Raw genomic sequence first — 23,503 nt, 5'->3', positions numbered from 1 at the left:
AGTCATTTCTCTGTAATTTAACACAAAGAAGAAGTAACCTGCAGTGATGTGGTCAGCTACTGGGGGGAAGGCCGACAGTCGCTCAAAAGAGCATGGTTCGGGATAAGGTATCTTTCAAAGATATCACCATAACAGGGAAGATAGAGTATCCTGATAGTGAGGTTGCAAAAGAGATTGTAGTAGATCGGGTATCTTTAAATAACAATAAAAATCAGACAAAAGATTGCCAATTAATACTGTCAAGTACTAAGCATGATGTACTTAGGAACAACAAACAGTTTGAAATGTCTATATGCGAATGCCAGGAGCCTAAGAAATAAGATGGGGGAGTTGGAATATATTGCACTAAATGAAAAATTAGATATAATAGGCATCTCTGAGACCTGGTGGAAGGAGGATAACCAGTGGGACACTGTCATACCGGGGTACAAATTATATCGTAGTGATAGGGTGAATCGGATTGGTGGAGGGGTAGCATTGTATATTAACGAGAGCCTTGAATCAAATAGATTGAAAATTCTGCAGGAAACAAAACACTCCTTGGAATCACTGTGGATTGAAATTCCATGTGCAAAGGGGAAAAGGATAGTGATAGGAGTGTACTACCGTCCGCCTGGCCAGGACGAACAGACGGATGCGGAAATGTTAAAGGAAATCAGGGACGCAAACAAACTGGGCAACACAATAATAATGGGGGATTTCAATTACCCGCATATAGACTGGGTTAATGTAACATCTGTACACGGAAGGGACATAGGATTTCTTGATGAAATCAAGGACAGCTTCATGGAACAGCTAGTTCAGGAGCCGACAAGAGAAGGAAAAATACTAGACTTAGTCCTTAGTGGTGCTCATGATCTAGTGCAGGGGGTAACGATACGAGGGCCGCTTGATAACAGTGATCATAATATGATTGGTTTTGATATTGGCATTGAAGGAAGTGAAACTAGGAAATCAAGTACGCTAGCGTTTAACTATAGAAAAGGTGATTACGACAAAATGAGAAAAATGGTGAAAAAAAAGACTGAAAGGAGCAGCTCGCAGAGTAAAAAACTTGCATCAGGCGTGGATGCTGTTTAAAAACACCATCCTGGAGGTTCAGGACAAATATATTCCACGTATTAGAAAAAAGGGAAAAAAGACTAAACGTCAGCCGGCGTGGCTAAACAGTAAGATAAAGGAAATCATTAGAGCCAAAAAACAATCCTTCAGAAAGTGGAGAAGAGAACCAACTGAAAGTAACAGGATAGATCATAAGGAATGCCAAGCCAAATGCAAAGCGGAGATAAGGAGGGCAAAAAAGGACTTTGAGAAGAAATTAGTGTTGGAAGCAAAAATACATAGTAAAAAATTTTTTAGATACATTAAAAGCAGGAAACCGGCCAAAGAGTCGGTTGGGCCGCTGGACGAAAATGGTGTTAAAGGGGCGATCAAGGAGGACAAAGCCGTAGCGGAGAAATTAAATGAATTCTTTGCTTCGGTCTTCACCGAGGAGGATTTGGGGGGGACACCGGTGCCGGAAAGAATATTTGAAGCGGGGGAGTCGGAGAAACTAAACAAATTCTCTGTAACCTTGGAGGATGTAATGGGTCAGTTCAGCAAGCTGAAGAGTAGTAAATCACCGGGACCTGATGGTATTCATCCCAGAGTATTAATAGAACTAAAAAATGAACTTGCGGAGCTACTGTTAGAAATATGCAATCTGTCCCTAAAATCGAGTGTAGTACCGGAAGACTGGAGGGTAGCCAATGTTACTCCGATTTTTAAGAAGGGTTCCAGAGGAGATCCGGGAAATTATAGACCGGTGAGTCTGACGTCGGTGCCGGGCAAGATGGTGGAGGCTATTATTAAGAATAAAATTGCAGAGCATATACAAAAACATGGACTGATGAGACAAAGTCAGCACGGATTTAGTGAAGGGAAGTCTTGCCTCACCAATCTAATGCATTTTTTTGAGGGGGTAAGCAAACATGTGGACAATGGGGAGCCGGTTGATATTGTATATCTGGATTTTCAGAAGGCGTTTGACAAAGTGCCGCACGAAAGACTCCTGAAGAAATTGCAGAGTCATGGAATCGGAGGTAGGGTATTATTATGGATTAAGAACTGGTTGAAAGATAGGAAGCAGAGAGTAGGATTGCGTGGCCAGTATTCTCAGTGGAGGAGGGTAGTTAGTGGGGTCCCGCAGGGGTCTGTGCTGGGTCCGTTGCTTTTTAATGTATTTATAAATGACCTAGAGATGGGAATAACTAGTGAGGTAATTAAATTCGCCGATGACACAAAATTATTCAGGGTCGTCAAGTCGCAGGAGGAATGTGAACGATTACAGGAGGACCTTGCGAGACTGGGAGAATGGGCGTGCAAGTGGCAGATGAAGTTCAATGTTGACAAGTGCAAAGTGATGCATGTGGGTAAGAGGAACCCGAATTATAGTTACGTCTTGCAAGGTTCCGCGTTAGGAGTTACGGATCAAGAAAGGGATCTGGGTGTCGTCGTCGATGATACGCTGAAACCTTCTGCTCAGTGTGCTGCTGCGGCTAGGAAAGCGAATAGAATGTTGGGTGTTATTAGGAAGGGTATGGAGTCCAGGTGTGCGGATGTTATAATGCCGTTGTATTGCTCCATGGTGCGACCGCACCTGGAGTATTGTGTTCAGTACTGGTCTCCGTATCTCAAAAAAGATATAGTAGAATTGGAAAAGGTACAGCGAAGGGCGACGAAAATGATAGTGGGGATGGGACGACTTTCCTATGAAGAGAGGCTGAGAAGGCTAGGGCTTTTCAGCTTGGAGAAGAGACGGCTGAGGGGAGATATGATAGTGTATAAAATAATGAGTGGAATGGATCGGGTGGATGTGAAGCGACTGTTCACGCTATCCAAAAATACTAGGACTAGAGGGCATGAGTTGAAGCTACAGTGTGGTAAATTTAAAACGAATCGGAGAAAATTTTTCTTCACCCAACGTGTAATTAGACTCTGGAATTCGTTGCCGGAGAACGTGGTACGGGCGGTTAGCTTGACGGAGTTTAAAAAGGGGTTAGATAGATTCCTAAAGGACAAGTCCATAGACCGCTATTAAATGGACTTGGAAAAATTCCGCATTTTTAGGTATAACTTGTCTGGAATGTTTTTACGTTTGGGGAGCGTGCCAGGTGCCCTTGACCTGGATTGGCCACTGTCGGTGACAGGATGCTGGGCTAGATGGACCTTTGGTCTTTCCCAGTATGGCACTACTTATGTACTTAAAAAAAAATGTTGTTCTGGGCTCTGAATGGCGCAGGAGCTCAAATTCAGTCTGGAAATACTGGATTTTTCTCCAGTCTCAGTTTGGAAGTCGAAAGACCTCTTTACTAAGACCCTGTGAGCAGTTATATTCTGTAACCTGTGCGCAGCTATATTTCCTGTACTTCCCAGGCACTATCCAGATAGTAATAAAATGTTGATAGTTTTATAATTGATCCTTATTCAGTTACCTGCTATTTGCCTGTTGTTTTCCTTCTTTCTTACAGTTCACTGTTCAATATTTTTTATGACAAAACATTTTTTTAGTTTATTGACTCTGCTTGTCTGGACTAAGAATCCTGGCGGGTTGTGTGTTGGGTCTGTGAGTGCTTTCTAGGAACTGTCAGATCACTGGGAGTGTAGCCCCAGTAACCTAGAAATCACCTAGAGCAGGAGACTCGCCCAGAAGTGGTTGGGACCCAGTCAGTGGGTGGAGGTCTATGCCCAGAAAACCAGCCCTCAAACGTCCTTTACACGCTCACATACATCATGGATGTAGAGCATTTCCTAGCCTGAACCAAGGTAGCAATGACCAAATCAGAATAACTTTTTTTTATCTGAACCAAGCCAAGTCATAAAACCAAAAAGGGGACAGATCCTCCATCAGCACAAGACCTATGGAAGGTGGTTGAGGACCCCCATCCATCAGTCAATCAGGTCTGTGTACACGGCCAATCCAGGGCTACGAAAATTATTGAACCACAGTGCAATACAATCCTTCTCAACATGCAGCCTACCATGGGCCAAGGAGGGAAGACATATGATAGATGCATCTCAGGCCAGGGCTGCAAAAGGGCATTGATCCCCATTGAACCCGGTTCTTTCCAACGGCTGAAGAACTTGAGCCCTCTGGCATTCCTTTTTATTACCATCAAGTCCAGAAGCAGAGAACTCAAATGGTCTACTACCGGCTGAAAACCCTGGCTGGATAGTTCCCATTCTCCAGGGTCCTAGGAGTGCCTGCTGAGAAAGTGTGTCTCCACATTCAAGGACCCTGCGATGTGAAGATGATTGCACTGACCAGTCTATATTTGGTTGCCAGGCTGATGTCCTTGCTCTTCCAGATGTAGTTTGACCATTAGCTGGGCTTAGTCGTGAGGTGCTTGGGATGGTCTCCCTTCCTTTTCAGAGCTAGTTTGTCTGGTGGGAGCAATGCTCTGAGCTATTTTAAGTTCTCCTGAAGACGCTTAAAATGGCGAAACACTCGCAGTGTTGAGAACGAGAGAGAGAGAACGGGAGTGGACCTGAGTATGAGTGGAAAAGATACACAGCAATGACTTATGAAGAAAATTTATGAAGATTTTATAATGAATTTTTAAGCACGAGCACAAGCACCTCATGATTAAGCCCAGCTGGTCTACAACAACGGCATTTTTGACAACAGCTAAGTTCAGCAGCTATTCAGCCCCAAGCTAAGTATCGATCCTCTCCTTCTACTTATATTTTGGACTTAACGTTATGAGAGTATACTATTGAATGAAAGTAGGGGATGGTAGGTAGGGCTGAGCGCGATGATGGAGTGACTTTGTCCGTTGCTATTTTGTAGACTAGCCGCATCAATTGGCACTTTACTGAGCACTCATATATATGATTTAAATATATTTGCATATTTTTACTAAGATTACATATGAAAAAATAAAAAAAAATAGTTTATGTTGCATTTCAAAACGGTTTCTGTTTTATGAAGTTTATACAACATAGAAAAGGTGAAATTAGATCTTACCTGCTAATTTTCTTTCCTCTAGACCCTCCAGACCGGTCAAGACGCGTGGGTTATGTCCTCCTACCAGCAGAGGGAGACTGAGAAAACACTAAGCTTTTGAAGCCTGTATATATAACCTGTGCAGAACCTCCACTAGCCAGTATAACCCTGACAAAGCAGAGAAACAAAAAACACTAACAACAACTAGCAACCCTGTACGTGGTCACAGTAAACTGCAAAAACAAGAAACATCTTCCGCTTGCTCTTACGGAAACATGTTCCTTTGCCTTTGATAAAACAGTTGGGCTTCTACAGGTGGACTATCAAAGAAGAGCCCCACCTGTCCCGGACTCCTATCACAAAACAGAAATAAACAGTCTGCAATTAGAGAAACAACAATCTACAGCAGCCAAGAATTATCCAACAAACACACCTCCTGGCCTCCAATACAGACAGGGCGGGCTCTTGACCGGTCTGGAGGGTCTAGAGGAAAGAAAATTAGCAGGTAAGATCTAATTTCACCTTCCTCAGCGACCCTCCAGACCGGTCAAGACGCGTGGGACGTACCAGAGCAGTAACTAACTTACGGGAGGGACCTACTAAGGCCAGAGGTCAAAACTGCTGCCCCAAAGCGCACCTCGTCCTTTGCATGCACAGGAATCCTATAATGCTTCACAAAGGAATGCAACGAAAACCAAACCGCAGCCCAACAAATATCTAACAGAGAAATCATACTATTCTCCGCCCACGAGGCTGCCATTCCCCTAGTGGAATGAGCAGACCAGCCCCTAGGCACCACAGGACCCTTCACCAAGTAAGCAGATGCAACCGCCTCCTTCAACCACCGTGCTATGGTCACCTTAGGAGCCGCTGCACCCTTCTTTGGGCCACCATGAAGAACGAACAAACGGTCAGAGGCTCTGAAGTCCTGAGTTCCAGAGAGATAACAACTCAAAACTCTCCGGACATCCAGCTTGGCAATACCACGCTGCTCCGAATCTCCAGCCATATCACCCAACACTGGCAGAGAGATGACCTGATTAACATGGAACTCGGAAACCACCTTGGGCAAAAAAAGGAAAGCACCGTCCGCAACGAAACCTTTCCCTCAGAAAGGACAAAAATGGTTCCCTACAAGACAAAGCCTGAAGCTCTGAAACACTCCGTGCTGAAGTAATCGCCACCAACAAGACCGTCTTTAAAGATAAATCCTTACAAGATGCCGATACCAGCGGCACAAACGGAGGCCTGATCAAAGCATCCAAAACTAGCTTCAAATCCCACGGAGGCACCATCCATCACTGAGGTGGACGCAGCAACTTAACACCCTTCAAAAAACACACTACCTCAGGCACAGACGCGAAGGACTTTCACTGAAGCTTCCCACGAAAACATGACAAAGCTGCCACCTGAACCTTCAGTGTAGACAAGGCCAGACCCCTATCAACACCATCGTGCAAAAATTCCAAAACTTCCGCCACCGAAGAGCGAAACGGCCGAACTCGATGGTCTTCACACCAGTGCTCAAAGATTCTCCAAACCCGGACATACGCCAAGGAAGTGGATCGTCTACGGCAACTCAACATCGTAGCAAAGCCACTGGACGAAAGCCCCTTCTTCTTCAACTTGTGCCGCTCAAGAGCCAAGCCATAAGCGAAAACAGAGCCGGATCCGGCATGATTATCGGGCTTTGACACAGAACTGATCCCAACAAAGGCAGGGCCGCCGCCCCTGCCAACCGCACCAGGTCTCCGTACCATGGTCGATGCTGCCAATCCGGAGCTACCAGAATCACCCGACCGAAGTGATGTTCGATGCGCTATATTACTCGACCGACTAACAGCCACGGAGGAAACACATACAGTCACTCCCGAGGCCAAGGCAACAGAAGAGCGTCGATTCCCTCCGCTCGAGGGTCTCTTCAGCGACTGAAAAAAAAAAAAAAAATCTCTGAACTTGCGCATAGCGAGCCGTTGCCCTAAGATCACCGAAAGTCCCCAGACCGACACAACTCACTGGAACACTGACCGAAGAAGAGACCACTCTCTGGGATCTAGAGTGTGCCTGCTGAGATAATCTGCATCTATGTGACCTACCCCGGCCACATGCGCTGCCAAGAGAGCCTGAAGATGAGTTCAACTGCGCCGCCAAGGCTCTTCGTCCCCCCTTGACGGTTGACATATGCTACTGCCATGGCATTGTCACAGAGCACTCGGACTGCCTTGTGGCGAACCACCGACGTCAAGGCCTGGAGCACCACCCGAATGGCCCGAGTTTCCAGCCGGTTGATGGACCACTCTGCTTCTGCCCGAGACCACCGGCCTTGAGCTACCTGACCGAGACAATGTGCCCCCCAACCTTGCAGACTGGCATCCGTGACCATTACCAGCCCCTGTGGGGACTCCAACGGCATTCCTGTTCCCAAATTGCGCGGGTTGAGCCACCAGCGGAGACTGAGACGAGGGGCCACCGACAGCGGACAACACATTTCCAAGTCCTGCGACAGAGGGGACCAACGACTGAACAGAGCTGACTGTACCTGACGCATGTGCGCCCTGGCCCACGGAACTACCTCTATGGTCGCCGCCATCAGGCCCAGGACCTGACGATAAGTACGGGCCGTCGGCGCCTTCTCTGCAAGGAACCGACAAATCGGACCCTGTAACTTGGAACCAAAAGGCTGCACGAAGGAAAGTGAAGATAAGCTTCCGTCAAATCCAGGGAAGTGAGAAACTCTCCTTTCCGGACCGCACCAGTGACCGACCGCAACGTCTCCATCCGGAAAGAGGGCACCTTGAGTGCCGCATTGACCCTTTTGAGATCTAAAATGGGACGAAAAGTGTCCTCTTTCTTGTGGACCACAAAATAGATCAAATAGCACCCTGAGCGTTGCTGATCTGAAGGAACAGGAACCACGGCTCCCAATGCGAGCAGCCACCGCAGAGTGTCCCTCACTGCTGCCCTCTTGCTCCAAGACCGACAGAGGGATTCCAGAAACACTTCGGGAGAACAGCGCATATCCGCCTCGAAACACCTTGAGAACCCACTGATCTGACCTGATTTGGGCCCAGCTCTGGTAAAACAGACTCAGCCGAGCCCTAACATGCACCAGAGCCTGAGCCCGCACACCTTCATTGGGAATTGCGGCGTGAATACTTACCTCCTACGGAAAAGCCATGCCCTCCGCGACGATTCTCACGAAAGAACTGTGCGCGCTGGAAAAACCGACCCCTAGAGGTCCTACTACTATTAAACATTTCTATAGCACTACTAGACATACAGCGCTGTCCAAATTAACATGAAAAGACAGTCCCTGCTCAACACAGCTCACAATCTAAATTGGACAGACAAACAGACAGCTAGGGGTAGGTCCCACTCGATCTGCCCGGCCTATACCGCTGAGCCTCCCTAAACCGTCCCCGAGAGGAACTAGTTCTGGCCCCTGCCTTGAACCGAAAATCTGGAAGCCATAGAACCTTGGTATCACTAAGACCTCACACTAACTTGTCCAAATCTTCTCCAAAGAGCATAGCTCCCTTAAGTGGCACAGACCCACAACCATAGCCATATTTTTTGTCTGAAGTAGGCAACAAATCATAAAAGCCTCAGACAAAAAGGATGAACCCATGTCCAAGTCGGCTACTCCTGACCCCCAGAAGAACCAACATCTACCGAATCATCCAGGAGCTTCTCGGCCCAACGAAAACATGCCCGAGCTACCAGACCCCCACAAACCGAGGCCTGCAGGGCTAGAGCCGACAAAACAAAACTACGCTTGAGAAAAGATCCCAACTTCCTATCCTGAGGATCACGGAGGGCCGTTCCTCCATCAACCGGGATAGCCGTAGCTATAATTACTGCCGTCACTACTGCATCTACCGTGGGAGCCTTAAAGGAATCCCTATCGTCCTGAGGGAGGGGATAAAGCCTCGCCATTGCCTTTGCCATTTTACACGGCAAATCCCATTCCTGACAAATCATCTCCCGGAGATCCTTGTTCATAGGGAAGGATCACGCCTGACGCTGAATGCCCTTCACCAACGGATCCTGGACAGTTTCCCCCAAAGCCACCTCAGGACCAAACTGAAGGGTGGACGACACCTGATCTATGAGTTCTGACAGCTCATCTCTATGGAAAATCCGCACTATTGAAGGATCCTCTCCAGGAATCCACCAATCCTGCTCCTGAGAGCCGTCAATTCCATCTGACTCCCCCAGATCACTAAGCACAGCTTCTGCAGCTACAGGAGAAAAACATTGCCTGTCCTCTGACCACTCTAACCGTGGTCTCTCAGCCAAGACGGAAATAGCCCCCTCTTCCAATTAGGGGGGGGGGGGGTCCCGATCTCCAGGCCTGATACCGCGTCCAGACAAAATCTGGAGGAAAGCCCACCATTCCTGGACCGTCATTAGGCCCTTTTGTGCCAAAAACGGAGGCCGCAGGCCCAAAAACAGTTGGCTCCACGGGCCGCGTCAGACTCAAGATGGCGGCTGTTCCCGCCGAAACTGTTCCCGCTGACAGCGGCCCTGCCTACGCTCCCGCTGACCCGGAGACTCCCGACACCATCGATCCCTCCGCGGTCAAGTCGGGGGGTGCCGCAGCCACCTTTATAGGTGCACCGCAAAGCTACACTGAGCACCCGGCGCCTCTACCCCTCGCCACGAGCACGCGCGACATCAGAGGAGCTGGGCCGCCATAAACCACGAGGGAAGGGAAAAGCTGTTCCGCAAACGCGCCAAACCAAAAACTCCCTCACACTGCAAAAGCACTGAAGAAAGCGCTGCTCTCTCGTTCCAGCAAGGAATCGAAACCCCCGTTCGGTCCGCTGAAAATAAAGAAATAAATGCCCTTAAAGGCACAGTACTCCAACTCTGGCAGCTGGAAATTGTAAGGCACTCAAGGCTACAATACTGAGAAAGCAGCCGAGGCACAAAGCTGGCAAGCAAAATGAAATAGAATAACTGACCTTAAAGGCACAGTACTCTAATTCTGGCATCTGGAAATTGTAAGGCACTCAAGGCTACAATACTGAGAAAGCAGCCGAGGCACAAAGCTGCCAAGCAAACAGAAATAGAGAGCAGCACAGGGGGAGGGACCCAAACATAGGTGTAACACCCCAGGGGGAAAAACTGGGCCCCACCAGACCCAGGGCCCCAAAGCACTTTTTTTTTTTTTTACACACACGTACAGGGTACTGCAACAGAATAAAGTTTGGAAGGAAAAAATCCTACGACCCAATGACAAACTACCTCACCAGACTTTTGGAGACTGCACAGGCTGTCAACTGCTACCTCTGCTGAGACTGAGAAAATACTGGCTAGTGGAGGTTCTGCACAGGTTATATAAACAGGCTTCAAAAGCTTAGTGTTTTCTCAGTCTCCCTCTGCTGGTAGGAGGACATAACCCACGCGTCTTGACCGGTCTGGAGGGTCGCTGAGGAACAGGCCTTTAAGTTACCCCAGGAATACAATAGTATACCCCTCTACAATACCCAGGACTCACTCCCTCCTACCCCTGGAGGCTAAAAGAACGGTCTCCACAGCATCTCCAACCAAGATCCAACTCAGGGATTAAACTGGGAATCTTCTGCATTTAACAGTAAAACAGCATTTAGTACCTGAACTGCCAAGCTGGCACACAAACTAATGCCAAAAACTTTTCCTGGCAAAGTACGTACCTTTGTGACTCGACCACACAGCTTCAGTGGATGGAACTCTACCTCCAGCCAGTTGTAAAGTTCTTTCACTTCTGGTACAACATACTGTAGCACGTTGAACCTCACCTAGAAAACAGTTACTCAATAAGTCAAATCAAAAGTCCATGTGCAGTAATGCAAGTAGTCTATCTTGGACAGTGGAACACATATTCACCATACGGTACCCCTGCACATGGGAACAGTGGAAAAGAGACATCCCTCTTCATATGACATGTTTAAGTGAATCAAAATCATCAACAGCAGACGTAAGCATTTCAGGCAGACAAAAGTTTTAATCCCAACTCCTTTTAACAACCCAATATCCTCAGCTCTTGGTGGAATAAAGAAGCAGATCATAACTATGACATTTTAAGAAAAATCTATGCTTCAAACCCAAAACAGTAGAACAATGACTGCCAACTGTCAAGATACCCAGTGCAGCTGATCTCTCTACAGCTGTAGGCTTTTTCCTAGCATCAGCAAACAGGACTGTTTCACAGCTCTGAAATCCGTAACTATTATTGAAGCTTTGCACACCTAGGTCTATCACAAGGAGTACCCTAATGGTTAGTGCAGTGGGCTAAGAACCTGGGAAACAGAGTTCAACTCCCAATGCAGCTCCTTGTGACACCGGGAATGTCACTTAACCCTCCACTGCCCCAGGTACAAAAATGAGAAATTAGATCTTACCTGCTAATTTGCTTTCCTTTAGTCCCTGCAGACTGGCATAGTAGGGTTATGCACTCCGACCAGCAGATGGAGACTAAGAACCACCAACTCTTCAGAGCACCTATCTGTACTGTGCAAGTCCCCTGAGAGTAAGTAATCGAATAGCAAAGCCGAACCACCCCCTGTCCCACAATGCTTCCTCTCAGAACTGGAGCCCTGGAACACAAAAAAAGTAGCCCGCTGTGCTGCTGCCTTTGTACTCGCACCACGTTGACAAATCTGTCAGATTTTCCTTATAATCTTTAACATTCTCGCAACTTGTTTTTCTGTTCTGATTTCTGCCTGTCTGGTTGTCTTTTTTTTTTTTTTTTTTGGGGGGGGGAGGGGGGGGTTTAAACAGATGCTGAAGCCTACACCTCACAGGCACCAAAACCGCCGCGTACGAACCAGCATCCCAAGACAGCCGACCTCACCAGCCACCAAATAAAACTAAAACCAGCAATACTGAATTAAGGGAGGGGCCTGTGTCAGTGTGGAGGAGCAAAAGGAAAACAAATTAGCAGGTAAGATCTAATTTCTCGTTCCATAGTGTCCCTCCAGACAGGCACAGTAGAGAAGTACCAGAGAAGTGACCATTAAGGGAAAGATTCATGCAGCCCCGTCTCCAAAACCCAAGCACCAAAAACTGCATCTTGAAAGGCCTCAACATCCAATTGACAATGCCGCACAAAGGAATGCAAGAACCACCACACCGCCACCTTACAAGTATCTTCTGGGGGAGCCAACGAGCTCTCCGCACATGAAGTCGCCTGCCCCAGCACCGGCTGCCCTTTAAGGATATAAGCCGAAGCCACTACCTCCTTAATTCAGTGGGCAATAGTAGTTTTAGAAGCTGCCTCGCCCAGATGACGACCTCCAATCAAAACAAACAACCCGATAGTCAAAATTCTTGCTTTCTCTGCTAATAGATAGGAAGCACCCTTCTGATGTTCAGGTGATGCATCACCACTGACTGATTAACATGGAACACCAAGACCACCTTGAGGAGAAAAGGCTGCACTGTACTCAACACCACTTTTTCCTTAGAAAAAAAAAAAAAGACACCCTACATGACAGGACCCTGCAGCTCCAAAATCCTCCTTGTGAATGAAATAGCCACCAGAAACACTGTTTTCAAGGAGAGGTCCTTAAGGGAACACGTTGTCACCAGCTCAAAAGGTGCAGATACCAACATTTCTATAACCACGTTGAGATTCTACAAGGGAACTGAAGGCCGAAATAAGAGGGTGAATAAGATGCACCCCGTCCACCCCCGAGAAATCTACCTCCCCTGGATCCAGCCTCAAAAACATGCTAAAGCCGCGACCTGAACTTTCATCAACGCCAAGGCCAGCCCTTCTCCAGCCCATCCGCAGAAATTGCAGCAGCTGCAGGAACAAAGAGAGAATAGGAGAAATCTGACGCTCCAAACACCAGGCCTCAAAAATGCATGAGATTTGCACATATCCTAGGGACACACATCTCTTTCTGGCATGCAGGAGCCATCTCTATGGCCCTGCTAGAGAATCCATGTTTCCTCAAGGGCGCCTACTCAAGAGCCAAGCCGTAAGACAGAACACAGCCAGGTCAGATATGAACACCGGACCCTGCCACAACAAGCCCAGCACTCCTGGGAACTGAAGTAAACTATCCACTGCAAGCCTGCTCAGATTGCCATACCATACCTTCGCAGTCAATCCAGAGCCACCAACACCACTCGACCCGAGTGACGTTTGATCTTCTAAATGACTCTGCTGATCAGAGGCCAAGAGGGGAAGACACACTGTACCTGCATTTGTGGGGTAGAAATGAACCTTAAATAAATAAATAAATAAATAAATATAGGAGACCGAACAGAGGCCAACCCTGCATAAGAGCATTTACCCCTCCACCCCTGCAATCTTGCCTATGGCAGAAAAACATGGGTACTTTGGCATTGGAGGACTCCATCAGATCCATCTCCAGTAGGCCCATTTGCCTACCACCAGACTGAGAGCCTCATTGCTTAGCCTCCATTCTTCGGGATCCAACACATTCCCGCTGAAAAAAAAAATCTGGCTACACATTCGACGCCTGCCACATCAGCCGCCAAGAGATTTTGCAGATGCCACTCTGCCCCAGAGCCGTTTCCTCAACCAACAGGAAGCACTTGGTACCGCCCTGACGATTCACATAGGTCACCGCCGTGGCACTGTCTGACAGAATCCACACTACATTCCCCACTAGCAGCCCCTGGAACAACTGCAGCACTAGACAAATCGCTCATCTCCAGCCAACTGTTCGACCCACTGAGCCTCCTCCTGTGACCAGTAACCCTGAGCTACCTGGTTCAGACAATGAGCTTCCTAGTCGAAAGACTGGTGTCTATTGTCACCACAGTCCAGTCTGGAGTCTCCAAACTCTAGCCCACAGACAGATTCTACATCTGCAATCACCACTGTAGGCTGCGCCTCACCCGGCCACGAAGTACGAGACAAACTTTTCTTACACTATGGTACTCTATGGTCTTATCCACTGTATTTATTCAATATTAAAGGATATTCCCTCCATCTCTCGTCTCCTTGGTCATACTTGGATGTGTCCTGTTGATCATGCTACTCCTTTGCGTCTTGCATTCCCCTCATAGCGGATCCAGTTTCTCCACCTTTGTGGTTGTTTACCCTTACTACCCCGACACAAAGCATAGGCCTCACTGCATTTGTGTATGCAGACATTCAAATGCTTGCCATTTTAGAATCATTACAACAAAAGGCAATATCAGATCTCAACGAGAAACTTCAACTTATTGCCAGTTGGTTTCATATAAATAAATTAGTTTTAAATCCTAAAAAGTCAAAAAATTTTCAATTTTAGAATCAGGGTCAAGTCGATCTCTCATTTCCATTACTTACTGACAGTATTATAGTTCCCTTAGTGCAGTCCTTCCAGATACTAATCTTTCATTTTACTCTCAAATATCGGGTGTTGTAGTGTTCTTTTTATAGGCTTAGCCTGATCAGATCAATTCAAACTCTGATTTTCCCTCCAGCATTAAACATTTTGATATACCCTCTGGTTATAAGTCAATTAGACTACTGCAACTCTTTTTACGTGGATTTCCATGTCAAGGATTGCCAACAATTAAAAATTGTCCAAACGCAGCTATTAAGATCATAAATGGATTAAGAAAATTTGACCACGTTACACCTCGCCTGATAAATGCTCAGTAGTTATCATTAACATATTGTATTACATATAAAATTCAACTACTAACATTCAAAATCTGTAATACAAATAAGCCACTTTACCTTGCATGCTACTTGGTCCTGGATGCTCCCTCATGCTCCCTTAGGTCTACATAACTACATCGCCTTAATGTTCCCACTTATAGAGAAATACATCACGAACACACAAGACAAAGTATTTTTTCTGTCCAAGCCCCAGAACTTGAACTCCTTGCCAGCTCCTCTGAAACAATGTAGTTCTTTAGCAACTTTTAAAACTAATCTGAAAACATTCCTTTTTAAGGATGCTTTTTCCATTAATTGAGAATCTCTCTCTTACTAATTTTGCATTAGAATTCTGATGGTTCAGCTCTGATCTGACTACATATGCATACACCTTTTTGTTTTAACCTTCCCATCTTTCCTATCATTACTGTAGTTCTACTCCTCTCCTAATGTCTCGTCGTGTCACAATTATATGTACTACTTTCTGTATAAATAGATTGTAAGCCACATCAATGGTCTTCCCGTAGCGGGATAGAAAGTTCTAACAACTCGAGCTGAGGAGACCAGCTGGATGTTTCCTGAAGTGGTCTCATGTGAGCCGGTGCCCATTTAACCACCTCCAAAGACACTGCCATAGACCCCAGCACCTGCAAGTAATCCTTGGTCCAGGGACATCGATGGCTCAACAGAAGACGAACCTGGAACGGGCTCTTCAATATCCAAGCCTTGAGAAAAAACATCCTGCCTACCCGAGTACTGAAGCACACTTCCAGAAACTCCAAGGACTGAGACAGTACTAGATGATTGTCTGCTGAGGTCACCACCCACGACTGCAACATCAAAACCACCTGTGCAATGGCTGAGAGACTCTCCTGAAAGGATTTCGTCCAAATCAGGTGCGGATGAACTAAAACATCCTGTTGCAGAGCCAGTGCAAAGACTACCATCACCTTGGAGAATGTTCACGGCGCCGTAGCCAGCCCAAAATGGAGCACACAGAACTGATAATGCTCCCCTAAACTGCAAAGTGGAGGAACTGTTGAATCTGCCGAATAGGAACGTGCAAATAAGACTCGTCAGATCCAGCAAAGTCAAAAACTCCCTAGACTGCACCACCAAAACGACCAACCAAAGTGTCTCCATGCAAAAGCGCAGCATCCGGAGAGCCCAGTTCACTGCTTTCAAATCAGAACAGGCCGAAATGAACCCTCCCTTCTTGGGCACCACCAAGTAAATGGAATACCAACCCGTATCCCTCTCTGCAGTCAGCACAGTTACAACCACCTAAAGGCGGATCAACCTGTTCAGAGTTTCTCTGACCACTACTGCCTTCCACTCGGCCCAGCAGGGAGAATCCAAAAAGATCTAACAGGGAACAGGCGAACTCCAGGGCATAACCATCTCGAACTACCTTGAGTACCCACTGATCCGCAGTAATCTAGGTCCACCTCCAATAGAAATCTTGTAATTTTGCCCCTACAGGAACCAGAGGTTGGACCCAACATCTTCATTGGGAGCTAAGTCCAGGCTGCTGCGTACTGAAGCCCCAATCTCAACCCACGCAGTGGCCGCCACGAAAGGGCTGCATTCTCTGAAAAAAATCTACCATGCAGATCCCCACTGTCTGCCAGGATGATACCAGGTTATCTCAAAAATGACCTTGAACCAAGAAACCATGCCCTGAAGCCTTAGGCCTATCCTCCAGCAACCAGGGCACCTTCTTCTCCACCCACTATTCACCAGCTTATCAAGCTCCTCACCAAACAAGATGGAACCTTGAAAGGGAAACTTATCAAACTTCGACTTAGAAGCAACATCTGCAGCTATGGGGACTGCCAAGCTGCCACACTGACAGACAGACTTGGTCGAAGCCCGAAGATGATCATACAGGGCATCACAAAGAAAAGAAGAGCCCATCTTGAGCTTGGCCACTTCCTGGTAAACCTAAGCTCCATCGCCAGATGAATGGTCAAGAACCCTCTCAGACCAGCAGAAAACAGGCTCCAGCTACCAGACCACCATAAATAGCCGCCTGCACTGAAAGAGCAGCCACATCAAAAGGACTGTTCCAAGAGAGACTCCATCTGACGATCCTGCAGATCTCGCAAAGCTGTACCCTCATCCACTGGCACAGTACTCTTCTTAGTGGCTGCTGACACCACAGCATCAACCACCAGAGGCAGAAGCAATTCCCTATCAAGATCCAGGATGCAATACAGGCGCATCATGAACCGGGCTACCTTGAGCAGGGTGTCCGGCACATTCCACTGGGCTTGAATAATATCCCTGATATCCAGGTACATAGGAAACAACCAGGAGGAATTCAGAATGCCCTTCAGCAATGGATCCACCGTGCACAGAACCTCCTTCGCTTCCTCCTCAAATCAAAATCAAAGAAACCTGGCTAATCAGCTCCTGCAGCTCATTCCTATGGAAGAAATGAACCACTGAGGAATCCTCTCGAGGCAACTCTGCATACAAATGTCCCCTTCTACCTGTTTTTTATTTGCATCTGGATCCTCATACGACCATCCAAGGACCTCCTCATCACCAGGAGAAGTCTCCTCCAACATGTCGTCCTCCTCCTCTTCCCAGACTCTTAGGCCGCTTGAAAGAAGGAGAAGGTGACCTGCCATGTAGTTCCCCTGTGGCTGAAGGAGCCGAAACCCTGCCTTGTGCAAACAAAAAGTCTTGTAATCCTCAGGCCCAATCCAGCTGACAGACAACACCAGCAGCACTGAGAAAGAAATTTTTTTTTTTTTTTAAATCAAATACCCCAAATTTAAAGACTCTCCAACTTCATACCAGGACTGCACAGGTTGAGAACAACTACCATCTGCTAGAGACAGAGAACTACCGACTCTCAGGGGACTGACTGCACAGTAGTTATAGGTGCTCTGAAGAGCTGGTGGTTCTCAGTCTCCATCTGCTGGTCGGAGTGCATAGCTCTACTGTGCTTGTCTGGAGGGATGCTAAGGAAGTTTAGATTGTGAACCTAATTTGGGACAGAGAAAGTACTTCCATATTATATATGTAAACTGCTTTGGTTGTACCAGAGAAAGGTGATATATCAAATACTTGCGGTCACCCCCCCCCCCTCCCCATCAAGCAGTACTTCATATTCTGAGTGACCCCTGCGCTTGTTAAAACAGATCAATTTGTTATAATTCTATGGCAGTTGCAAGGCTACTGCTGAGCTCCTCCATTGGCTGGCCCAAGTGAATGGCCTTGAATATATATTTACCTTTCTATGTACTGCTATTCAGAAGCACAATTACTAATTTTGCATCATGTCTGATCTGTATCCCTGAACCAACATATCTCTGGTAGGAACGCAAGAAAATGGAGGAAATTAAATCTGACAAGAAAAATCGCTGTTTAAAGTCACAGATACTGAATTATTTTCTTCTGTTTTTTTTTTTTTTTTATAACCCCTCAATCATAATAAAACACTGGAGCTGCCTGCTCGTTAGAAGTCTGGGGAAAGAAAGGCTGCTTCTTTGAATTTCCTTTTATTTGATTTAATTCTTTTAAAGCAGCTACCTGTTAAAAGTGGCTGCCTCTCCCAAAGACGGTACACCTTTCCAGAGAAAGGGACGGCCCTTCCCTGCTAAGCCAGGGAGATGGGGAGGAAGGGGGGTGGACTCGAGACACCCGAGTTTAACACCCCCGAGGCTGTCAAAGAAAGAAGAGAAAGGAAACCCTGTCAAGCCTCCAATTACGATTCCAGGCACAGAAGAAGTATTATAAATATATCTGTAATATCTTATAGAGAAAAAGAGAGAGAGAGACTAATGGGCTCACTTCCTACCTGCTGGGAGACTGAGAAAATACTGAGGCTAAGGTCACATGGCCAGGGCTCCTATTGGCTCTCTAGAGTCAGAGTTTTTTCTCAGTCTCCACCTGCTGGTAGGCGAGCACAACCCATCAGTCCAATCCTGGTCCGGTCCGGAGGGACGCTAAGGAATACTAATTTTGCATCATGTCTGATCTGTATCCCTGAACCAACATATCTCTGGTAGGAATCATCCACCATCTCCAGCTACTCACCATATCATTTATCAGCCCATTGCGGTTGGGCGGGGACTGTAGTCCCAACAACGTGGCCAGGCGACGCTGCTTCTCCATAATGATACCATCCATGTCCAAAAGGCGAGCAATGTCTGTGCGCTCAGGTGTGATGGGGATGGAGAGAGTTGCCAGAAGCACCCTGGTGGACATCCTAACACAGCACATGAAATACAGTAGACTTTTCTTTAAATCACTTTTAAAATATGAATGTGGTCAGGCAACAAGATGTTTGCTATAAAAAGTATGCAAGCAAATGTAAGGAAAAGGGCTACAAATATTTGGGTGACAGATTATAGCCCTTCACCCTCCCATCCCTCTTTGCAGCATAAAATTTATAATCCAAAATGTGCTCATTCTCGCCTTATGATACTCTGATTTCTGTGGGCACACTATAAGATGTAATACTCATTTGATGATGTCAGGAAACAGCTAAAGAAATATCTTAAATAGCATATTCTGCATTCTCCAGATAAGATCTTTGTAAAAGATCTCACTAGAAGGTTGCATTAACTGCACAGAGGCAACCCTCTGCCAGAAGCCACGAAGAATGAACAGATCTTTATGCTGAGTCAGATATGCAAAGAACATAACCTATAAATGTACTCACTCTGCTGCTCCCCAGTATCTCTCCACACTCATCCTTCCCTACACCCCTTCCCATGCACTCCGCTCCATGGATAAATCCTTCTTATCTGTTCCCTTCTCCGCTACTGCCAACTCCAGACTTCGCGTCTTCTGTCTCGCTGCACCCTACGCCTGGAATAAACTTCCTGAACCCCTACGTCTTGCCCCATCCTTGGCCACCTTTAAATCTAGAATGAAAGCCCACCTCTTTAACATTGCTTTTGACTCATAACCACTCGCCTCCACCTACCATCCTCTCCTCCTTCCTGTACACATTAATTGATTTGATTTGCTTACTTTATTTTTGTCTATTAGATTGTAAGCTCTTTGAGCAGGGACTGTCTTTCTTCTATATTTGTGCAGCGCTGCGTACGCCTTGTAGCGCTATAGAAATGCTAAATAGTAGTAGTAGTAGGAGGAGGATTGAAGTGCACGGCCGTAACAAACTGAAGAGAATTCCCTACTAAATAAACCTGTTTTTCCCCTTCCTTAGGGAACACACACACATTCACTAATATAATATTAAGGAAGTGGTAAGGGGACTCATCCTGTGACTTGGATACAGAAGCGCCTGGAAAGCACAGCATGTCTGCCTCTTGCTTGGGCTAAGAAAGCAGAAAACAGCTCAGCATCCAAGTCAGTCCTGACTTTCAGGACTCCAGACTAACAGTCTAAGAAAGCTTAGAGACATGGTAAATGACCATAAAAAGACTAAATGGTCAACCAAGGCAGCCCAATCACCGCTGGATTGGAGAGAATCAGCAGATCTATGAACTCCAATACCTAGTTAATGCCATGTTTAGGAAAGGCAAAGAGTGAAAACTGTTCTCTCACATTTGAGTTTTAAAGGTGACAGACAGTACTGGCTGCAAAACACCATCCTGCTAATTTGCCATCATTGTTTGTTCTCTCTCCCCTCTCACTGACACTGACAGCAAGCCAATGACATATACATTGTTGACTGAAATTAATAGAGGACTTGGTATATGTCATTTCTTTTACTAGCTTCTAACAGGGAAATGGAGTGTTTCCCGTCAAGCCAGAGAGGCTAACAGAAATACTGGTTAATGCTGTACCAGACTCAGATTCATTAGTGAATTCTGGGGTCTCAATCATATCCCCTGACCTTCTCCCCTTTCCGTTAACTCAAAGGAGAAATTAGGGGTTACCTAGTAATTTTTTCTTTCCATTAGTCCCTCCAGACTGGTCCAGACACTTGGGTTTATGCATTCCTACCAGCAGTTGGAGACCGAGAACTACTAACTTCAGAGTGAGCCTATAAGAATCTTTTGCAGACCCCAACCAGCCAGCCATGCAGTATTTCCAAACCAAAGCAAATGAAATTAATAAACTAGCGAACACTAAACCATGAGCTAAAACCCTCAGAGAGCCAAATGCAGCAGACAACCAAGAACATTCAAATCAGAACTGTTGCTTTTCCTAATATCTTGTCACCACTTCACCTCAGCTTCTACCTGTTACAGTTAAACACATGCTGGAAAACAGGGGAGGTTCTGAACCAGTCAGGGGAAACTAGGAAAAAATCTGTCATCCAGATCCCCTGACAACAGTTCCTTTCAATGACTGAAGAACCTTGGCATTCTCGGCTGTGGTCATGCGATCCATGATTGGAGGACACCATCTGTCGACAATGAGTTGAAATACAAAGGGAGCCAAACTCCACTTCCCAGATGACAACGACTGAGACAATTCACTGCTAGACTGGCAGAGCCTGCCACATGCGCTGCCCACAGCAACTGTAGATTCTGCTCTGCCCAGGCCACGATCAGGGATGCTTCCAATGCCAACAGAGGGCTCTTGGTACCTCCTTGGCGACTGACATAAGCTACTGCGGTCAGATTGTCTGAGAGAACGCGAACATCCAGGACATGAATCAACTGTTGAAAGACGAACAGAGTGAGATGTATTGCCCGAGTCTCCAGTTGATCGACCAGCGGCCCCGGGCCACTTGCCCTTGACAATGGGCTCCCCACCCGGACAGACTGACATCCATAATCACCAGCACCCAGTCCGTAGGGTCCAGAGGCATGCTCCAACTCAGATGCCGCCAATCCAGCCACCACTGAAGGCTGAGGAGCACTGCACTGAGAAGCCGCATCTTGCAAGAGAGGGCATCTGACTGACAGGACTAACATGTCAAGAGAGCAGACTGAAGAGGCCTCATGTGAGCCCTCGCCCACGGAACCACTTCGATTGCCGCCATGAAACCAAGAACCTGGAGAATCGCCCAAGTGACTGAATCTTCTGGATCCGTGCTCCTGGAAGGAACATCATGCCATCCTGCGTTATCGAAATGAACCCCTAGATATTTCGACGACTGACTGGGGGAAAGAGAACACTTGGCCACATTGACAATCCAACCCAGATGTTTAAGCAGCTGGACCACCTGAGTTGTGGCTGTGTGGCTCTCCTCGATGGACTTCGCTCTTATTAGCCAGTCATCCAAGTAGGGGTGCATTAGAATGCCCTCCTGCCTGAGGCGAGCCGCCACCCCCACAATCACTTTGAAGAAGGTTTGTGGCGCAATAGCCAAGACGAAAGGGCATTGCCCGAAACTGGTAGTGTTCACCCAAGACTGCAAACTGGAGAAAACACCGATGATCCCGAAGAATTGGAATATGATGGTATGCTTCTGACAGAGATGGGAGATCAGAAACTCGGCTGCACCGCTACTATGATGCTGCTTTTAACTCCTAATCCTTAGTCACTTGTTCAGAACCCTTATTTTATCATCCTCACTTTTAATATTCCCTTATCTCTTATTTGTCCTGTTTGTCTGTCCTAATTAGATTGTAAGCTCTGTCGAGCAGGGACTGTCTTTTCATGTTCAAGTGTACAGTGCTGCGTACATCTAGTAGCGCTATAGAAATGATAAGTAGTAATAGTACTATCACTGAACGCGGGGTCTCCATGCGAAAGGGACAAACACGCAAGGCCCGATTCACCCCATCGAGATCCAGAATAGGACACCAGGAATCCTCCTTTTTGGGCACCACAAAATAAATGGAATTCCTCCCAGAACCTCTTTCTTCTGGAGGGAAAGGAATCGCTGCCCACAGGGCAAAAAACCTCTCCAGGGTCTTCTGGATAGCTAACATCTTGACAGGAGACTGGCAGGGAGAGACAAGGAAAGCATTTGGAAGAGGACGACAAAACTCTTGCGTGTAGCAGTCCTTGATAATATCCATGACCCACTGATCTGATGTCACGTGGGCTCACCTCTGGTAAAACAGCTGAAACCTGCTGCCAATGGGCACTACTGGAGGCTGGGCCCCCGCACCCTCATTGTGAAGTTCTGAAACCTCCAGCACTTCCGAAGGCCCTATCACGACCTCCCCCGTCTGTTGCCCCGAAAGGGAAGGAAAGGACTGAAAAGGCTGACCTCCACTCTATTAACGACTACACTGAGAACCTGCCCGATACCTTCACAGCTCCCTAAGGCGTCCCCAACTCGCCAAACGGGAAGTTGAGTGAGCTGAGGAACCTTGGATTCTCCCAAGCTCTTCACCAGCTTCTCCAGTTCATCCTCAAAGAGCAACTTGCCCTGCAATGGAAGCCGACTCAAACGAACCAGAGGCCAAATCTGCCAACCAATTCTGAAGCCACAGAAATCACTTTTCTGCAACCACCAGAGCCAGAGTCTTCACAGATGAATGGACCAAGTCATAGCATCCGAGAGAAAGGCTGTAAGGAGGATGCTGACAGTGTGTCTTGAAGGCGCTCAGCCCACCAAAAGCAGGCTTGCACCACGTAACCCCCACAAATGGCTGCCTGTAACACCAAGGCCAAAACCTCAAAGGAGGGCTTCAGAAGAGCTTACATTCTACGATCCTGAAGTTCCTTAAGGGCTGCCCCACCCTCTACAGGAACAGCTGTCTTCATGGTGACCACTGTCACCAGAACATCCACCTTAGGGACCTGGAAAACTCCAGGTCCGACATAGGGAGCTGATAAAGTTGAGCCATCGCCCGACCAACGAACAAGGGCAAATCCGGCATACAGACTTAAAAATTGCAAAACAAAAGAATTTTGATGCCCCTGCCAAACTGGGATATGGAGCTAGGCCTCCATTAAGATTCAGGGACATCAAAATTTCCCCTTGTCTGACCGCCATAATGACTGTATGAAAGGTCTCTATGCGAAACCTGGGAACATGGAGAACCTTGGATACTCATTTTAGATCCAAAACA

General features: G+C 46.9%; 1 protein-coding gene across 3 annotated transcripts in view; it reads right to left on the bottom strand.

Annotated features, from left to right (window-relative positions):
• EIF3A (eukaryotic translation initiation factor 3 subunit A) overlaps positions 1–23,503 on the bottom strand; it is a 155,231-nt gene that overhangs the window by 101,824 nt on the left and 29,904 nt on the right. For all 3 annotated transcript variants that reach the window (XM_030202628.1, XM_030202629.1, XM_030202627.1), the window contains exons 7-8: positions 18,648–18,819; positions 10,663–10,767 (exon numbers count right to left, since the gene is read on the bottom strand). In XM_030202628.1, the coding sequence (XP_030058488.1) occupies positions 10,663–10,767; positions 18,648–18,819 (277 nt within the window). The remainder of the gene's footprint in view (positions 1–10,662; positions 10,768–18,647; positions 18,820–23,503) is intronic.

The sequence above is a fragment of the Microcaecilia unicolor genome, chromosome 5 (assembly GCF_901765095.1).
Source record: "Microcaecilia unicolor chromosome 5, aMicUni1.1, whole genome shotgun sequence".
NCBI lineage: Eukaryota > Metazoa > Chordata > Amphibia > Gymnophiona > Siphonopidae > Microcaecilia > Microcaecilia unicolor.
The sequence above is the reverse complement of the archived record's forward strand: the minus strand, read 5'-3'. Positions and strand labels throughout refer to the sequence as shown.